The sequence below is a fragment of the Oncorhynchus mykiss genome, chromosome 18 (genome assembly GCF_013265735.2).
Source record: "Oncorhynchus mykiss isolate Arlee chromosome 18, USDA_OmykA_1.1, whole genome shotgun sequence".
NCBI classification, from domain to species: domain Eukaryota; kingdom Metazoa; phylum Chordata; class Actinopteri; order Salmoniformes; family Salmonidae; genus Oncorhynchus; species Oncorhynchus mykiss.
This window is the reverse complement of record NC_048582.1, coordinates 36,048,901-36,069,637: the sequence shown is the minus strand read 5'-3', so window position 1 is coordinate 36,069,637 and position 20,737 is coordinate 36,048,901. Positions and strand designations below refer to the sequence as shown.

General features: G+C 45.2%; 1 protein-coding gene across 2 annotated transcripts in view; it reads right to left on the bottom strand.

Moving 5' to 3' along the window:
• Window positions 1-1,530: 1,530 nt before the first annotated feature.
• Window positions 1,531-20,737, bottom strand: part of LOC110496108 (choline transporter-like protein 4) — a 44,215-nt gene continuing 25,008 nt past the window's right edge. For both annotated transcript variants that reach the window (XM_036952636.1, XM_021571808.2), the window contains 15 exons: window positions 20,173-20,293; window positions 8,874-8,957; window positions 7,985-8,097; window positions 6,633-6,755; window positions 6,384-6,483; window positions 6,135-6,227; window positions 5,891-5,993; window positions 5,435-5,697; window positions 4,472-4,566; window positions 4,266-4,369; window positions 4,044-4,117; window positions 3,814-3,884; window positions 3,569-3,663; window positions 3,400-3,484; window positions 1,531-3,260 (listed from right to left, as the gene is read on the bottom strand). In XM_036952636.1, the coding sequence (XP_036808531.1) occupies window positions 3,142-3,260; window positions 3,400-3,484; window positions 3,569-3,663; window positions 3,814-3,884; window positions 4,044-4,117; window positions 4,266-4,369; window positions 4,472-4,566; window positions 5,435-5,697; window positions 5,891-5,993; window positions 6,135-6,227; window positions 6,384-6,483; window positions 6,633-6,755; window positions 7,985-8,097; window positions 8,874-8,957; window positions 20,173-20,293 (1,643 nt within the window). In that variant the 3' untranslated portion in view covers window positions 1,531-3,141. The remainder of the gene's footprint in view (window positions 3,261-3,399; window positions 3,485-3,568; window positions 3,664-3,813; window positions 3,885-4,043; window positions 4,118-4,265; window positions 4,370-4,471; window positions 4,567-5,434; window positions 5,698-5,890; window positions 5,994-6,134; window positions 6,228-6,383; window positions 6,484-6,632; window positions 6,756-7,984; window positions 8,098-8,873; window positions 8,958-20,172; window positions 20,294-20,737) is intronic.

The window sequence follows — 20,737 nt, the reverse complement described above, 5'->3', positions numbered from 1 at the left end:
CATTTAAGAATGATGAAGGCCACTGTGTTCTTGAGGACCTTCAATGCTGCAGACATGTTTTGGTACCCTTCACCAGATCTGTGCCTCGACACAATCCTGTTTCGGCGCTCCACGGACAGTTCCTTCAACCTCCTGACTTTGTTTTTGCTCTGACATGTACTGTCAACTTTGGGACCTTTTTATATAGACAGATGTGTGCCTTTCCAAATCATGTCCAATCAATTGAATTTACCACAGGTGGACTCCAATCAAGATGAATTGGAGATGAAAAGGACTCCAATCAATGATTTGAGTCTCATAGCAAAGGGTTTGAATACGTTTTTTGGTTTTATTGAATACAGTTGCCAAAATTTCTAAACCTGTTTTTGCTTTGTCATGGGTTATTGTGTGTAGATGAGGAAAATGTCATTTTTATCAATTTTAGAATAAGGCTGTAACAAAATGTGGAAAAGGGGAAGGGGTCTGAATATTTTCCGAATGCACTGTATAGTGGATATAATCACATGATTTAAGAGTTCTTTATCATAAAGGTTAACAGACTAAAACTATTGTAAAGAGTCATGAGGATAGTGTATGGGAAGGCTGGAGTGGGCAGTATTGTATTGTGTACAGTTGTGCTTTGTGGAGAATTGGCCACATATGAGCAAATAGTCTGGGGACAGTTTTTGTAACATTTAAATCTACAAAGCAAAATGAGCTGAACACACAGGATCATTCGATCTGGATTAAGTGTTCTGAAAAACTGGCCTTGGGGGTTTTGTTGCTGGGCACAGTGCTGCACAGGAAAAGATGACAGCAGGGTCACATTCATAAAAAAAAAACATTTTGCAACGTGTTTTTTGGACAAATTCAGACTGTTTCCGCTTTGTGCCTACTGAACACGGCCCAGGTGCAGAAGTCAAGTGTTTGCCAGAGCCTTTTTGACTCAAGTCAGAATGAGTATTTGTCATTATCTGCAGCCAAGAAAATAACATGCGGTGAGAAACATGAACTGTTCCCAATGTGACATGGACTATTATCATATTTCTATTGCAATGAGTGTTTCTCTTGATTGTGTATCGGTCTGTGTATACATTTGTATATATGAATTGTAAATGCTGTTTTTTCCTTTTCCTGAACGACCAGCCATGGGATTGAGACAAATGTGAGAGACCTAGGGTTTAACCAGGCAACCTGACATGTGGCGGAGTCCCCCTCTTCCACTAGTGAAAGACAAGTTACTCTTTTGTACTTGTACAACGCTCACTGAATGGTACAATCTATTGCATATGATGCACGTATGAGCCAGCCAAAGGCAAGTGAGCAGTGTATGAAAAGGAAACTAACTCCCATTTCACCCTACCCATTTAATTGTGATAAACTCCTGTGAAGTATATGAAATGGGCTCAAGATCAAGTGTCCAAGAACTCTGTAGCACCTTAAACACCAGCCATGCAAGGGGTTGAGGAAAGGAAGGGCACAAAAGGGGTGGGGGGGGGGGGGGGTTCAGGTTGTAATTTCTTGCATATCACTGTCTGATCAAGCTACGCATTTGTATTAGGAGTTTATTTTTGTCCCAAAAAAAATGAAATTACATTTGTATTGAGTCTTGTGCAAGACAACTGTGAGACATTGTGCAAAACCAAATGGTCACAGCAGGAAAACAATTTCCAAAGCTCTGTCTGAATAAATAGTTGTTTAATACATTTAATGTGGCCGGTGTTGTCTGTTTATGAAATGTCCAAATATGCTGAATTGTGAAAGGCAATGGGTTAGGTAGAGATGGGATTCATTCAACCACAAAGAACACACTAGATCCATGTCAAGAATAAAATAATTACTCAGTTTCATTGTAACCTAAATTAGCTGGATCAGGTGTATCCCATCTAGTAATATGATTGCAGTCGAGATGATCATATGATTAACAGAACTGGTTGCACAGGTTGTTTACCCCAACTGTTCTAGTAGCATTACAGCAATGTAATGCTACTAGAATTTAGCTCAACAGTAGAGGCACTTGCTCTTGTACTGGACTGTTGAATGATCACGTGATTAGTAGATCACATGATTGCTGACTCCCACATGCATTCCCTCTCTGGGTCTCAGGAGACAAGAGGTTGAGGAATGTAGTAAGATTATGACATGCTGGATAGTACAGTATGTGAGGTAAATGAACATTGATACTTGACAACTGAAAGTACTCTAGTTGTGTTGAGTGCGTGCAGCCAAATGGATGGATGTGCTCACTCGACTGAATTAAATTTGTTCCAGGGTCCATACTTAATAACAATACAAATAGGGGACCAGACTGGTCTCAGACTAGACGTAATATAGTAAACTTACATCCGGGACACTTAAATTAGTATGATATATTACATAAGACAGAATTTTACTTAAGGCAAAAACAAAAATAGGGTGGGTGGGCATATAACGTGAACGTCTAGCAAACCAAAGGTTGCGTGTTCGAATCTCATCACAGACAAGTAACATTTTAGCTAATTAGCATGTTAGCTAACCCTTTAACCTAACCTTATCCACTAGAGATAGCTGACGTTAGCATTAGCCACCTAAACATTAGCACCAACAAATTCGAATTCGTAACATATTGTACATTTTGCAACATATACTAATTGGATGTAAGCGAGCCACAAATAAACACATACCATTCACTAAATGGAGTGTCTCGGATTTACGTACAGAATAATAGGAAAAAAAATAGAGACCTTAAACAATATACAGAATACTGAGGATCATAAAAAAAAAAGTATTTAAAACAGTTATGGCGGCGATTTCTGTATCTAATAAATAATTTGCTCACTTGAGAAAAATGTATATTTTTTAAAAACAAATAAGCACTGGGAGAGAATAAACATTTGGTTTTGGTTAGAGTAATAAAAAGCTCTAGTTTTGGTAAATTAAAATTGTTAGAAGTAGCTGGAATTTAAGAAAATATCTAATCACACTTATAAGCGTGGACACGTTATCTCAAGTTGAAAGTGCAAAAAAGTGATCCATTATGGGTCAACTTTGACATGTCAGAAGGGGGGAAACAGAAGGAGAGAAGGCTGAAAGATCTGAAAGGAAAAACATGTCATATTTATAGGATGTTTCTAGGATATTGAAAGTAACTGTGGTTCTAATTCGTCTAAAGGCACTACTTCATCAATCCTTTCCTTTGCCATTTTTAGGTCCCCTGTTCTTTTTATTGAGGATTTTCATCAGTTTCTTTGACATGTAATATGGCTTCTGCATCGTTCCATCATGTCGCTCCAAGTCCTCCACTGTGAGAAAGGGAGAGAAAATCAACAGGCATGTTGGGGAAAAAAAAATTGTGCAATGAAGCAAGATATGTAACAATGTAATGCATGAGTGTTCAGTATTTGATACAGTAATATTTGTTGCTGGAGGTGCTCTACTCACAGAAGCAGAGGAAAAGTGTGTCCACACACATGCTGTACACACTGAAGAATCCATAAGCAATGAGGTATGCTCCCACCACAACCACCTGTTACCACAAAGACATACACACCACTGTCAATTTCTTTCTCTAACACACATTTAATTACCTGTATATATGACTGTCACTTACAATAATGGGCATCCAGTAATAGTTGAGCATTTCAGTACGGAAATTGCTGCCCGGTAGTCTTATTCTGCCAGAGAAGAAAAAGAAGGCCAGGACACCTGAGAAGAGAAGAGGAGGGTTGGTTAAAGATTAGATTAATTTAGACCGGTTATTCAATCACACTTCTGGCCTGTAAAATGCACCAAAGGAGCTCCCATTTATTCAGAACTACCACCAATGATAACACAATAATTATGTTGTCCTCTTACCTACTCCTCCCACCACTAGCATCTTCCCAAAGAACAGCAGCAGGTCCGTCACTTTATCTAGCACCACCACCCTGAGTGGAGATGCACAGTCAGGAAAACACGTCCCCACCACTCAGCTTTGGTTCCACAGCAGTCAATCAAATCCATGCAAAATGTTCTTATGTAAGAGGGAAAAACATGTCTACACCTTCCCACAGGCATACCAACCATTACTAGAGCACATACTGTACCTGACAATGTTCCTCATTAGAAGCATGAATGCGTTTTTAGCGGAGACACAGAAGTTTTTTCCATATATGGCAATCTGTGGGAAAAAAAGAGGAGTGTGTATTAGACACATAGCCTACCAGAAATATTCTACACTGGGGAACTGAAGGAGCGAGATTGACTGACAGGGACTTGGAGTTAACAGGTATTAGTGATGATGTTATGGTGACGTAGTGGAGACTGACCATGATGTAGGCGTTTCTATTGAGGAACTTTATGAACTTCTCCAAACACCAGAAGCAACACTTTAGACAGCACATGAGGAACCGAGAACAGGGGTTTTGAGCCGCTAGAGAGAGAGAGACACATACATACATAATAGATTGATTACATGTTTGAATCGGATAATAATAACAGTTTAAGGAAAGTCCAATGCGGCCTCCAGCCTTACCTCTGGTCTTGTGGTCCAGGTACTCCAGGATGATCCGGATTATCTGGATGAGGGTGAGGATCAGAGCACCAAATGCCAGGGAGCCAACATGGTATCTAAGAGACACAAGAAAGAAACAGACATAGGGGGAGAGATTGAGTTAATTGAATGGAAAGCTAACAAAATACAACATTTGATTCTGGCTCAGATTACAGAGTGTACAAAATATAAGGAACACCTGTTCTTTCCATGACAGACTGACCAGGTGAATCCAGGTAAAAGCTATGATCCCTTATTGATGTCACTTGTTAAATCCACTTCAATCAGTGTAGATGAAGTGGAGGAGACAGGTTAAATAAGCATTTGTAAGCCTTGAAACATGGATTGTGTACGTCCGCCGTTCAGAGTGTGAATGTGGAAGACAAAATATTTAAATGCCTTTGAACGCGGTATGGTAGTAGGTGCCAGGCACACCGGTTTGAGTGTGTCAAAAAGTGGTTAGACCGTTGGGCCAGTAACCGAAAGGTGCTGGATCGAATCCCCGAGCTGACAAGGTAAAAATCTGTCGTTCTGCCCCTGAACAAGGCAGTTAAACCCATTGTTCCCCAGTAGGCCATCATTGTAAATAACAATTTGTTCTTAACTGACTTGCCTAGTTAAATAAAGGTTAAATAAAAGGAACTGCAACGATCAACAGTTTCCCGTGTGTATAAAAAATGGTCCACCACCCAAAAGGACATCCAGCCAACTTGGAGCATTGGAGTTAACATGGGCCAGCATCCCTGTGGAACACTTTGACAGGTTGTAGAGTCCATGCACTGACAAAGTGAGGCTGTTCTGAGGGCAAAAGGGGGTGCAACTCAATATTATGAAGGTGTTTCTAATGTTTGTACACTCAGTATATGGTCTGTGGACCCTCTAGTGGCCAGGCAAGGAAAGGCACCACCACACCCCTACTGTTGACGCGTTTGTCTACTCCCTTACCGTATTGTGCGGATGAAGGCCTGGGACAGCGGGAAGGTGGGGATGTCCGAGGGCTTGTTTAAGGCCCAGTAGTAGGAGGCGAAGGCCCCGGCCAGGCTGCACTGGCCCATGGCGATGACAAAGTTGACGCACCACAGGAAGGCCACCACGTTGTAGATCTGCAGGTTGAACAGGTTTCTCTGCAGCAGGCCCTCGTTGTTGTACTTGATGAAGATGCAGCGTGCCGATCGGCACCACGAGTAGTCTGTAGAGTTGTAGAATGTCTGAGGGAAAGATAAGGGGGAGAGATGAAAAAGGAAGGGATGAGATATGAATGGAGAGATGGAAAGGGGTCAAACTGTTTTTTTTCCCCTTTTAAGTAGACGGCTGAACTAAGTAGACACATTTTCTGTGTATTTCTGAGTTGGGCTTTCTGCATGTATCTCTATGGGGTCAAAGTTAATCAGGGACACTTACCTGTGGGTCACAGGTCTCATTGCCACTGATTTGACCACAGTTATCCTGAGTAGAGTTGAGAGCCACCACTTTGTACACTGGAATACCTGAAGTGGCCAGATAACTAAACAACCTCTGTCAAGTGGGTTAACTATACTGTGGAGTTTGTAGATGTGGAAAACAGATACAAAACAGACCTTTTGTCATAAAACTATAATAGGCAGTGTAAATACCCACAAATATTTAAATGACTGTGAGAGGATACAGAGCAGTGATGCCCCAATAGGCCACACACACCACCAGGAGAACAAAGGTGATGAGAGGGTAGAACAGCGTAGACATCATGTGACTGACAGCTCTGTGAAAGAGAGCGACATAGTTACAGGACGTGTGCTGAAAAGTTAGGTTGTATCGCAATATTGGTAGAATATTTGTCACAATACATGGTTGTGTGTGTGTGTGTAAGTATGGGCCAGTATGTGTAATCCTGGCTCATATATCTAACATGACTCACTTGCTGGACTCCTGGATGAGAGCGATGGCGATGAGGATTCTGGTCCGCAGAAAGATCAAGGTCAGGAGAAGAATGCACTCTACCACAGACAGGATTATCACTGAGCGATAAAAAAAGAGAGAGAAAGATGTAGGGTGGAAGTAGATAGGTCAACAATGGTACAAAGTTGTCATCAGAAAAGAATGTCTGTCAGTCTGTGTACAGAAGAAAACAGAGACATAAAATGAGCATGTGTAATATCAGACTCACAGAAGGCCAGCCAGGTCTCCTTGACCTGAAGGTAGACCTTGAAGTCGGTGGTGAAGCCTATGTCAGTGATGGAGACAGCAGACTTTTTGTAGTTGTCGTACTCCCACCAGCAGTGATATATGCCTACAGATAGTCAGGCAGAGTGCGAGGGAGAAAAAAAAATGCTTTAACCACCCTGAAAAGTCCATGTTCTTAAACCAATGTGAACTACATACACTATATATACAAAAGTATGATGACACAGCTTCAAATTAGTGGATTCAGTTTTTCAGCCCCATTCATTACTGACAGGTGTATAAAATTGAGCACACAGCCATGCAGTCTCCATAGACAAACATTGGCAATAGAATGGCCTTTCAAGGACCAACAACGGCTCAGCCGCGAAGTGGTAGTCCACACAAGCTCACAGAACGAGACCGCCGCGTGCTGAAGTGCATAGCACGCAAAAATCGTCTGTCCTCGGTTGTAACACTCACTACCGAGTTCCAAACTGCCTCTGGAAGCAACATCAGCACAAGAACTGTGTCGGGAGATTTATGAAATGGGTTTCCACAGCCGAGCAGCCGCACACAAGCCTAAGATCACCATGTGCAATGCCAAGCGTAGGCTGGAGTGGTGTAAAGCTCGCCGCCATTGGACTCTGGAGTGATAGATCACACTATACCATCTGGCAGCCCGACGGACGAATCTGGGTTTGGCAGATGCCTGGAGAACGCTACCTGCCCCAATACATAGTGCCAACTGTAAAGTTTAGTGGAGGAGGAATAATAGTCTGGGTCTGTTATTCATGGTTCCGGCTAGGCCCCTTAGTTCCAGTGAAGGGAAATCTTAACGCTAGAGCATTCAATGACATTCTAGTCAATTCTGTTCTTCCAACTTTGTTGCAACAGTTTGGGGAACGTCTTTTCCTATTTCAGCATGACAATGCCCCCGTGCACAAAGCAAGGTCCATACAAATGGTTTGTCGAGATCGGTGTGGAAGAACTTGACTGGCCTGTACAGAGCCATGACCTCAACCCTATCGAACACCTTTGGGATGAATCGGAACGCCGACTGCGAGCCAGGCCTAAGTGCCCGACCTCACTAATGCTGTTGTGGCTGAATGGAAGTAAGTCCCTGCATTAATGTTCCAACTTCTAGTGGAAAGCCTTCCCACAAGAGGGGAGGCTGTTTTGGCAGCAAAGGGGGGGGGACCAACTCCACATTAATGCCCATGATTTTGGAATGAGATTTTCAAAGAGCAGGTGTCCACATACTTTTGGTCATGTGTGTTTAGACCTACTAGAGAGAGTACACGGCATACATGCTAGTAGACATATTATTACCACACCTGTTATTATCAATGGACTTACCATAGGCACCTACTGCCAACACTCCAAATATAAGGACCCAGACCATAACAGGGGCAATAAACCGCAACAGAAGGAGGAACAGAAAACTGACCACCATGGCTATGACCAGTGCACTGATGGAGGAGAGGAGAGAGGAACCCAGCAGGGTAAGAGAGTGGATTGGAAGAGCGGAGAGAGAATAAAGTTAAAAAGGAGGTGGAGGAGAACAAAAATTCGAAAGAAGAGACATTTCTGGTCATTATTAAAATATAAAGCCGATGTCACAGATTAAGGATTATTACATACTTGACTTGTAAATATGATTTGTAAATATGTATCAAGCCACCGGATATACATGTCAAAGCCATGTATATAAAGATATGGGTCTGATACAGGTGAAACACATACTTTGACACCTACAGGTTTGTCCCGTTTTATAAGCACTTAAGCATTAGGGCTGTGACGATACCAGTATCGCAATGTTTTTTTCTTGGCAAAAATGAAAACACGAAGCAGACCAAGCTCGTCGGTCCTTTAAAAACCGTCTGTATGCAAAATATTGTTTTCTGTAGCTTGAAAAATATATAAAATGTGACTAGATGACAACATGATGTTTGTTTCCAACAATAGGGCAGTTTCCTAAAGTGAAATCCGCTTCGTGTTTTGTTTCCTTGCAGTAATACTGGTATCGTCCCAGCCCTAATAAGCATTCCATTTATCAATGTTTGCTGCAGAAAGAAGCTCTCTCATATTTAATAAGTTAAATAAATTAAGTGTAACATCAAAGATAGAGCGACCATGCAAACTTCTCTGGTTTCTCCTGATCTAATACCACAGCACACTGGAAATTGTGCATTGACAAGTAACTGGCAGTAGGGGGTGGTCTGATGAGAGGTGAAAATTAACTCACGCTATGATCCACTGCCATGACGACGCAAAGTCCTCAAAGATTCTCACTCCAATCTCTTTGGCATTGAAGCTGTTTACTATGTCACTACAAGACACACAGGGAAAATACATGTTAATGCTAGTAATTACTGACAATGTCTTTGAAACAAAACAGCAGAGTACTACAGGATAAATTAAGATAAAAGCAGAGACGATTTAGAAATAGAGAAGGAGATAAAAAGGAACAAAGAAAGAAATGTGAAGTTTGTTTTGTAATAGTACATTCCTGAATTGGTGGCATTTACAGAGCTCAATAGAAAGAGAGGGTAACATTATAAGCTTTCTTTGACTCCTGGTATTCAGTAGCAGTAAGTGTATTGATTACTACAGCACATTGAGGGATAATTTGGGAGGTTGTACAACAGCCCACTGACAGTATTTTATACACAAACAACCCAAGGAACTAACTATTACACCTGTTTATGTGTCAAAGGATGAACATAAAAGTCTAAGCCTAGTTATCTTATTCCTAGTTTATTACATTTAAAAAATGACCACTCAGGTCTGGACATACCCGTAATTACAAAGCACAAACAGGTTTTTAGAATTTTTTTACTCATTTATATCTACAAAACTGAAATATCACATTTACATAAGTATTCAGACCCTTTACTCAGTACTTTGTTGAGTAATTGTCCCGAAGCCACTCCTGCATTGTCTTGGTTGTGTGCTTTGGGTTGTTGTTATGTTGGAAGCTGAACCTTCGCCCCAGTCTGAGGTTGTGAGCGCTCTGGAGCAGGTTTTCATCAAGAATATCTCTGTACTTTGCTCCGTTCATCTTTACCTCGATCCTGACTAGTCTCCCTGCCACTGAAAAACATCCCCACAGCATGATGTTGCCACCACCATGCTTCACCGTAGGGATGGTGCCAGGTTTCCTCTAGATGTGACGCTTGGCATTCAGGCTAAAAAGTTCAATCTTGGTTACATCAGACAAGAGAATCTTGTTTCTCATGGTCTGAGAGTCTTTAGGTGCCTTTTGGAAAACTCCAAGCGGGCAGTCATGTGCCTTTTACTGAGGAGTGGATTCCGTCTGGCCACTCTACCATAAAGGCCTGATTGGTAGAGTGCTGCAGAGATGGTTGTAATTCTGGAAGGTTCTCCCATTTCCACAGAGGAACTCTGGAGCTCTTTCAGAGTGACCATCGGGCTCTTGGTCACCTCCCTGACCAAGGCCCTTCTCCCCCGATTGCTCAGTTTTCCTGAAGCTGGCCGCCCTGGCAGAGTCTTGGTGGTTCCTAACTTCTCATACTTAAGAATGATGGAGGCAACTGTGTTATTGAGGACCTTCAATGCTGCAGACATTTTTTAGTACCCATCCCCAGATCTTTGCCTCGACACAATCCTGTCTCGGAGTTCTACAGAAAATTCCTTCAAACTCATGGCTTGGTTTTTGCTCTGACATGCACAGTCAACTGTGGAACCTTATATTGACAGTTGTGTGCGCCTTTCCAAATCGTGTTCAATAAATTTAATTTACCACAGGTGGACTCCAATCAAGTTATAGAAACATGATCAATGGAAATAGGATGCACCTGAGCTAAGTTTCTTTAAGTGCAGTAAATAACGTATCTGTTCTGTATTTTTTTTATAAATTTGGAAAACATTATAACAAACTTTTCGCTTTGCCATTATGGGGTATTGTGTGTAGGTTGCTGAGAATGTTGTTTTTTAATCCATTTTCGATTACGGCTGTAACATAACAATATGTGGAAAAAGTAAAATGGTCTGAAGACTTTCTGAAGGCACTGTATATACAGTACCAGTCAAAAGTTTGAACACACCTACTCAAGGGTTTTTCTTTATTTAGACTATTTTCTACATTGTAGAATAATACTACAGACATCAAAACTATGAAATACCACATTGTATCAAGTAGTAACCAAAAAAAGTGTTAAATCAAAATATATTTAACATTTGAGATTCCTCAAAGTAGCCACCCTTTGCCTTGACAGCTTTGCATTCTCTCAACCAGCCTCATGAGGTAGTCACCTGGAATGCATTTCAATTAACAGGTGTGCCTTGTTAATTTGTGGAATTTCTTTCCTTCTTAATGCATTTGAGGCAATCAGTTGTGTTGTGACAAGGTAGGGGTGGTATACAGAAGATAGCCCTATTTGGTAGAAGACCAAGTCCAAATTATGGCAAGAACAGCTCAAATAAGCAAAGAGAAATGACGGTCCACCGTTACCTTAAGACATGAAGATCAGTCAATCTGGAAAATTTCAAGAACTTTGAACGTTTCTTCAAGTGCAGTCACAACAGCTGGTCCACAAATTCTAAGTCTCTAGATTTTGCTCGCCTGAAGTAGAGTATATTATGATAAATTGCAGGCCACACTACTTGCCTAGAGAGTTCTCAGCTATACTTTTCGTGGCTGTTTATTTACCACCACAGACAGATGCCGGCACTAAGACCACACTCAGCCAGATGGATATGGAAATAAGCAAACAGGAAACCACTCACCCAGAGGCGGCGCTCCTTAAGGCCTAGTGGCCAGAGACGAATTCAGGGAAACTTAAATCAGTTCTACCAAATCTCTATCAACATGTTAAATGTGCAACCAGAGGGAAACAAACTCTAGATCACCTGTACTCCACACACAGAGATGCGTACGAAGCGCTCCGTCGCCCTCCATTTGGTAAATCCGACCACAACTCTATCCTCCTGATTCCTGCTTACAAGCCTAAATTAAAGCAGGAAGTGTTACGGTGCGTGAATGAGGACCCAAAAGCGACTTAACGTAAACAGAGCTTCTTTAATAACAAAACAAACGTAGGCTCAGATGGACCGGCAGATTCCGACAGGACAGGACAAGGTTGCAGCAAACATGACGATAGTCTGGTTCAGGCATGAACAACACAAACAAGAATCCGACAAAGACAGAAACAAAAACAGAGAGAGATATAGAGGACTAATCAGAGGGAAAAAGGGAACAGGTGGGAAAAGGGGTGACGAGGTAGTTAGGAGGAGACAAGGAACAGCTGGGGGAAAGAGGGGGAGAAAAGGTAACCTAATAACGACCAGCAAAGGGAGACAGGGTGAAGGGAAAGGACAGAAACAAGACACAACATGACAGTACCCCCCCACTCACCGAGCGCCTCCTGGCGCACTCGAGGAGGAAACCTGGCGGCAACGGAGGAAATCCTCGATCAGCGCACGGTCCAGCACGTCCCGAGAGGGAACCCAACTCCTCTCCTCAGGACCGTACCCCTCCCAATCTACTAGGTACTGATGACCACGGCCCCGAGGACGCATGTCCAAAATCCTACGGACCCTGTAGATGGGTGCGCCCTCGACAAGGATGGGGGGGGGGGGGGGGGGGGGGGGGGAGACGAGCGGGGGCACGAAGAACGGGCTTGATACAGGAGACATGGAAGACCGGGTGGACGCGACGAAGATATCGCGGAAGAAGAAGTCGAACTGCGACAGGATTAATGATCTGAGAAATACGGAACGGACCAATGAACCGCGGGGTCAACTTGCGAGAAGCGGTCTTAAGGGGAAGGTTCTGAGTGGAGAGCCAAACTCTCTGACCGCGACAATATCTAGGACTCTTAGTTCTACGCTTATTAGCAGCCCTCACAGTCTGCGCCCTATAACGGCAAAGTGCAGACCTGACCCTCTTCCAGGTGCGCTCGCAACGTTGGACAAAAGCCTGAGCGGAGGGAACGCTGGACTCGGCGAACTGAGATGAGAACAGCGGAGGCTGGTACCCGAGGCTACTCTGAAAAGGAGATAGCCCGGTCGCAGACGAAGGAAGCGAGTTGTGGGCGTATTCTGCCCAGGGGAGCTGTTCTGACCAAGACGCAGGGTTGCGAAAAGAAAGACTGCGTAAGATGCGACCAATAGTCTGATTGGCCCGTTCTGCTTGACCGTTAGACTGGGGGTGAAAGCCGGAAGAGAGACTGACGGAAGCCCCAATCAAACGGCAAAACTCCCTCCAAAATTGAGACGTGAATTGCGGACCTCTGTCCGAAACGACGTCTGACTGAAGGCCATGAATTCTGAAAACATTCTCGATGATGATTTGTGCCGTCTCTTTAGCAGAAGGAAGCTTAGCAAGGGGAATAAAATGAGCCGCCTTAGAGAACCTGTCGACAACCGTAAGAATAACAGTCTTCCCCGCTGACGAAGGCAGTCCGGTGACAAAATCTAAGGCGATGTGAGACCACGGTCGAGAGGGAATGGGAAGCGGCCTGAGACGGCCGGCAGGAGGGGAGTTACCGGACTTAGTCTGCGCGCAGACCGAACAAGCAGCCACGAAGCGACGCGTGTCATGCTCCCGGGTGGGCCACCAAAAACGCTGGCGAATGGAAGCAAGCGTACCCCGAACGCCAGGGTGGCCGGCTAACTTGGCAGAGTGAGCCCACTGAAGAACGGCCAGACGAGTAGGAACGGGAACGAAAAGAAGGTTCCTAGGACAAGTGCGCGGCGACGGAGTTTGAGTGAGTGCTTGCTTTACCTGCCTCTCAATTCCCCAGACAGTCAACCCGACAACACGCCCCTCAGGGAGAATCCCCTCGGGGTCAGTGGAGGCTACTGAAGAACTGAAGAGACGAGATAAAGCATCAGGCTTGGTGTTCTTAGAGCCCGGACGATAAGAAATCACGAACTCGAAACGAGCGAAAAACAGCGCCCAGCGCGCCTGACGCGCATTAAGTCGTTTGGCAGAACGGATGTACTCAAGGTTCCTATGGTCAGTCCAAACGACAAAAGGAACGGTCGCCCCCTCCAACCACTGTCGCCATTCGCCTAGGGCTAAGCGGATGGCGAGCAGTTCGCGGTTTCCCACATCATAGTTACGTTCTGACTGCGACAGGCGATGAGAAAAATACGCGCAAGGGTGGACCTTGTCGTCAGAGAGGGAGCGCTGAGAAAGAATGGCTCCCACGCCCACCTCTGACGCGTCAACCTCGACAACGAACTGTCTAGTGACGTCAGGTGTAACAAGGATAGGTGCGGATGTAAAACGATTCTTGAGGAGATCAAAAGCTCCCTGGGCGGAAACGGACCACTTAAAGCACGTCTTGACAGAAGTAAGGGCTGTGAGAGGGGCTGCCACCTGACCGGAATTACGGATGAAACGACGATAGAAGTTCGCGAAGCCGAGAAAGCGCTGCAGCTCGACGCGTGACCTAGGGACGGGCCAATCAATGACAGCTTGGACCTTAGCGGGATCCATCTTAATGCTTTCAGCGGAAATAACAGAACCGAGAAATGTGACGGAGGAGGCATGAAAAGAGCACTTCTCAGCCTTCACAAAAAGACAATTCTCTAAAAGGCGCTGGAGGACACGTCGAACGTGCTGAACATGAATCTGGAGTGACGGTGAAAAAAATCAGGATATCGTCAAGGTAAACGAAAACAAAGATGTTCAGCATGTCTCTCAGGACATCATTGACTAATGCCTGAAAGACAGCTGGAGCGTTAGCGAGGCCGAAAGGAAGAACCCGGTATTCAAAGTGCCCTAACGGAGTGTTAAACGCCGTCTTCCACTCGTCCCCCTCCCTGATGCGCACGAGATGGTAAGCGTTACGAAGGTCCAACTTAGTGAAAAACCTGGCTCCCTGCAGGATCTCGAAGGCTGAAGACATAAGAGGAAGCGGATAACGATTCTTCACTGTTATGTCATTCAGCCCTCGATAATCTATGCAGGGGCGCAGGGACCCGTCCTTCTTCTTAACAAAAAAAAAACCCCGCTCCGGCGGGAGAGGAGGAGGGGACTATGGTACCGGCGGCAAGAGCTACAGACAAATAATCTTCGAGAGCCTTACGTTCGGGAGCCGACAGAGAGTATAGTCTACCCCGGGGGGGAGTGGTTCCCGGAAGGAGATCAATACTACAATCATACGACCGGTGTGGAGGAAGAGAGGTGGCCCTGGACCGACTGAACACCGTGCGCAGATCGTGATATTCCTCCGGCACCCCTGTCAAATCACCAGGCTCCTCCTGTGAAGAAGAGACAGAGGAAACAGGAGGGATAGCAGACATTAAACATTTCACATGACAAGAGATGTTCCAGGAGAGGATAGAATTACTAGACCAATTAATGGAAGGATTATGACAAACTAGCCAGGGATGGCCCAAAACAACAGGTGTAAAAGGTGAACGAAAAATTTAAAAAGAAATGGTTTCGCTATGATTACCAGAAACAGTGAGGGTTAAAGGTAGCGTCTCACGCTGTATCCTGGGGAGAGGACTACCATCCAGGGCGAACAAGGCCGTGGACTCCCTTAACTGTCTGAGAGGAATGTCATGTTCCCGAGCCCAGGTCTCGTCCATAAAACAGCCCTCCGCCCCAGAGTCTATTAAGGCACTGCAGGAAGCTGACGAACCGGTCCAGCGTAGATGGACCGACAAGGTAGTGCAGGATCTTGAAGGAGAGCAGGAGTAGTAGCGCTCACCAGTAGCCCTCCGCTTACTGATGAGCTCTGGCTTTTACTGGACATGAAGTGACAAAATGACCAGCAGAACCGCAATAGAGACAGAGGCGGTTGGTGATTCTCCGTTCCCTCTCCTTAGTCGAGATGCGGATACCTCCCAGCTGCATAGGCTCAGCACCCGAGCCGGCAGAGGAAGATGGTAGTGATGCGGAGAGGGGGGCAACGGAGAACGCGAGCTCCTTTCCACGAGCTCGGTGACGAAGATCAACCCGTCGCTCAATGCGAATAGCGAGTTCAATCAAGGAATCCACGCTGGAAGGAACCTCCCGGGAGAGAATCTCATCCTTTACCTCTGCGCGGAGACCCTCCAGAAAACGAGCGAGCAAAGCCGGCTCGTTCCAGCCACTGGAGGCAGCAAGAGTGCGAAACTCAATAGAGTAGTCTGTTATGGATCGATTACCTTGACATAGGGAGGACAGGACCCTGGAAGCCTCCTCCCCAAAAACAGATCGATCAAAAACCCGTATCATCTCCTCCTTAAAGTCCTGATACTGGTTAGTACACTCAGCCCTTGCCTCCCAGATTGCCGTGCCCCACTCACGAGCCCGTCCAATAAGGAGAGATATGACGTAGGCGACACGAGCAGTGCTCCTGGAGTAAGTGTTGGGCTGGAGAGAAAACACAATATCACACTGGGTGAGGAACGAGCGGCATTCAGTGGGCTCCCCAGAGTAACACGGCGGGTTATTGATTCTGGGCTCCGGAGATTCGAAAGCCCTGGAAGTGGCCGGTGGATCGAGGCGGAGATGGTGAACCTGTTCTGTGAGGTTGGAGACTTGGGTGGCCAGGGTCTCAACGGCATGTCGAGCAGCAGACAATTCCTGCTCGTGTCTGCCTAGCATCGCTCCCTGGATCTCGACGGCTGAGTGGAGAGGATCCGAAGTCGCTGGGTCCATTCTTGGTCGGATTCTTCTGTTACGGTGCGTGAATGAGGACCCAAAAGCGACTTAACGTAAACAGAGCTTCTTTAATAACAAAACAAACGTAGGCTCAGATGGACCGGCAGATTCCGACAGGACAGGACAAGGTTGCAGCAAACATGACGATAGTCTGGTTCAGGCATGAACAACACAAACAAGAATCCGACAAAGACAGAAACAAAAACAGAGAGAGATATAGAGGACTAATCAGAGGGAAAAAGGGAACAGGTGGGAAAAGGGGTGACGAGGTAGTTAGGAGGAGACAAGGAACAGCTGGGGGAAAGAGGGGGAGAAAAGGTAACCTAATAACGACCAGCAGAGGGAGACAGGGTGAAGGGAAAGGACAGAAACAAGACACAACATGACAGGAAGCACCAGTGGTCTATAAAAAAAAATGGTCAGATGAAGCAGATGCTAAACTACAGGACTGTTTTGCTATCACAGACTGGAACATGTTCCGTGATTCCTCCGATGACAGAGGAATACACCACATCAGTCACTGGCTTTATCAATAAGTGCATCGAGGACATCGTCCCCACAGTGACTGTATGTACATACCCCAACCAGAAGCCATTGATTACAGGCAACATTCGCACTGAGCTAAAGGGTAGAGCTGCCGCTTTCAAGGTGCGGGACTCTAACCCGGAAGCTTACAAGAAATCTTGCTACGCCCTGCGATGAACCATCAAACAGGCAAAGCGTCAATACAGGTCTAAGATGGAGTCATACTACACCGGCTCCGACGCTCGTCGGATGTGGCAGAGCTTACAAACTACGAAGGGAAGAACAGCCGCGAGCTGCCCAGTGACATGAGCCTACCAGACGAGCTAAATCACTTCCATGCTCGCTTCGAGGCAAGCAACACTGAGGCATGCATGAGAGCATCAGCTGTTCCGGACGACTGTGTGATCACGCTCTCCGTAGCCGACGTGAGTAAGACCTTTAAACAGGTCAACATTCACAAGGCTACGGAGCCAGATGGATTACCAGAACGTGTACTCCGGGCATGTGCTGACCAACTGGCAGGTGTCTTCACTGACATTTTCAACATGTCCCTGATTGAGTCTGTAATACCAACATGCTTCAAGCAGACCACCATAGTCCCTGTGCCCAAGAACACTAAGGCAACCTGCCTAAATGACTACAGACCCGTGGCACTCACGTCCATAGTCATGAAGTGCTTTGAAAGGCTGGTAATGGCTCACATCAACACCATTATCCCAGAAACCCTAGACCCACTCCAATTTGCATACCGCCCAAACAGATCTGCAGATGATGCAATCTCTATTGCACTCCACATTGTCCTTTCGCACCTAAACAAAAGGAACACCTATGTGAGAATGTTATTCATTGACTACAGCTCAGCGTTCAAAACCATAGTACCCTCAAAGCTCATCACTAAGCTAAGGAACCTGGGACTAAACACCTCCATCTGCAACTGGATCCTGGACTTCCTGACGGGCCGCCCCTAGGTGGTGAGGGTAGGTAGCAACACATCTGCCACGCTGATCCTCAACACTGGAGCTCCCCAGGGGTGTGTGCTCAGTCCCCTCCTGTACTCCCTGTTCACCCACGACTGCATGTTCAGGCATGACTCCAACACCATCATTAAGTTTGCTGACGACAACAGTGGTAGGCCTGATCAACGACAAGAGCCTGTAGGGAGGAGGTCAGAGACCTGGCCGGGTGGTGCCAGAATAACAACCTATCCCTCAACGTAACCAAGACTAAGGAGATGATTGCGGACTACAGGAAAAGGAGCACCGAGCACGTCCCCATTCTCATCGACTGGGCTGTAGTGGAGCAGGTTGAGAGCTTCAAATTACTTGGTGTCCACATCAACAACAAACTAGAATGCTCCAAACACACCAAGACAGACGTGAAGAGGGCACGACAAAGCCCATTCCCCCTCAGGAAACTAAAAAGATTTGGCATCACTGCCTGGTACGGCAATTGCTCGGCCTCCGACCGCAAGGCACTTCAGAGGGCAGTGCGTACGGCCCAGTACATCACTGGGGCTAAGCTGCCTGCCATCCAGGACCTCTACACCAGGCGGTGTCAGAGGAAGGCCCTGAAAATTGTCATAGACCCCAGCCATAGACTGTTCTCTCTACTACCGCATGGCAAGCAGTACCGGAGTGCCAAGTCTAGGACAAAAAGGCTTCTCAACAGTTTTTACCCCCAAGCCATAAGACTCCTGAACAGGTAACCAAATGGTTACCCGGACTATTTGCACTGTGTGCCCCCCCAACCCCTCTCTTACGCTGCTGCCACTCTGTTTATTGTATATGCATAGTCACTTTAACTACACATTCATGTACATACTACCTCAATTGGCCGGACCAACCAGTAGTGCTCCCGCACATTGGCTAACCGGGCTATCGGCATTGTGTCCCACCACCCGCCAACCCTTCTTTTTACGTTACTGCTACTCTCTGTTCATCCTATATGCAGTCACTTTAACCATACCCACATGTACATACTACCTCAATAAGCCTGACTAACCGGTATCTGTATATAGCCTTGCTACTCTTATTTTCAAATTCATTTTTACTGTTGTTTTATTTCTTTACTTACCTACACACTTTTTTTTCCCTCCGCACTATTGGTTAGAGCCTGTAAGTAAGAATTTCACTGTAAGGTCTACTACACCTGTTGTATTCGGCGCACGTGACAAATAAACTTTGATTTAAGATTGAAAAACCATCAAGCGCTATGATAAAACTGGCTCTCACGAGGACCGCCACTGGAAAGGAAGACCCAGAGTTACCTCTGCTGCAGAGGATAAGTGCATTTGAGTAAACTGCACCTCAGATTGCAGCCCAAATAAATTATTCACAGAGTTCAAGTAACAGACACATCTCAACATCAACTGTTCAAAGACTGTGTGAGGCCTTCACAGTTGAATTGCTGCAAAGAAACCACTACTAAAAGACACCAATAAGAAGAAGAGACTTGCTTTGGACAAGAAACACGAGCAATGGACACAAGACTGGTGGAAATCTGTCCTTAGTCTGGAGTCCAAATTGGAGATGTTTGGTTCCAACTGCCGAATCTTTGTGAGACACAGAATAGGTGACCGGATGATTTCCGCATGTGTGGTTCCCACCGTGAAGCATGGAGGAGGTGGTGTGATGGTGCTTTGCTGGTGACACTGTCTGATTCACTTAGAATTTAAGGCACACTTAACCAGCATGGCTACCACAGCATTCTGCAGAGATACACCATCCCATCTGGTTTGCACTTCGTGGGACTAGCATTTGTTTTTCAACAGGACAATAACCCAACACGCCACCAAGCTGTGTAAGGACTATTTGACCAAGGAAAGTGATGAGTGCTGCATCAGATGACCTGGCCTTCACAATCACCCGACCTCAACCCAACTGAGATGACTTGGGATGAGTTGGACCGCAGAGTGAAGGGAAAGCAGCCAACAAGTGCTCAGCATATGTGGGATCTCGTTCAAGACTGTTGGAAAAGCATTCCTCATGAAGCTGGTTGAGATAATGCCAAGAGTGTACAATGCTGTCATCAAGGCAAAGGGTGGCTACTTTGAAGAATCTCAAATGTTAAAAATATTTGATTTGTTTAACACCTTTTTGGTTACTACATGATTCTATATGTGTTATTTCATAGTTTTGATGTCTTTACTATTATTCTACAATGTAGAAAATAATACAAATAAAACCATTGAAAAACCATTGATAGTAGCTGTGTCCAAGCTTGACTGGTACTGTAAATATAAAAAAAATATATTGCCCTTTAATATTTTCCCCTAACCCTGATTTATATTTGCCATATATTTTTCAACTGTGCTGTGATGTTTAAAAAACAAAAAACAAACTTGAATGGAGTAGGTGTATCTAAACTTTTGACACACACAAACACCCCCTACCCTTTTGCGTTCCTGATGCCATTGACTGTATCATTGATGCTTGATGGCAAGCCCCACGTATTGGCAAAGTCATTAGGAATATTCTTCAGAGCGGTAACATCAGGTAGGCATCTTCCCAGCACTAATGGAACATATAAAAAGAAAACATAATTCATTTGAAATGTTTATATTTAACGACTTCTCGATACAGTGCATTCGGAAAATATTCAGACACGTTGACTTTTTCCACATTCTGTTACAGCCTTATTCTAAAATGGATTAAATAGTCGTCTCTCCCCCCCCCCCCCCCCCTCAATCTACACACAATACCCCATAATGAAAAAACAAACAGGTTTTTAGGAATGTTAGCAAATTCATAAAATAATCTGAAACTGAAATATCACATTTACATAAGTATTCAAACGCTTTACTCAGTACTTTGTTAAAGCGCCTTTGGCAGCGATTACAGCCTCGAGTCTTCTTGGGTGTGATGCTACACGCTTGGCACACCTGTATTTGGGGAGTTTCTCCCATTCTTCTCTGCAGATCCTCTCAAGCTCTGTCAGGTCGAATGGGGAGCATCAGT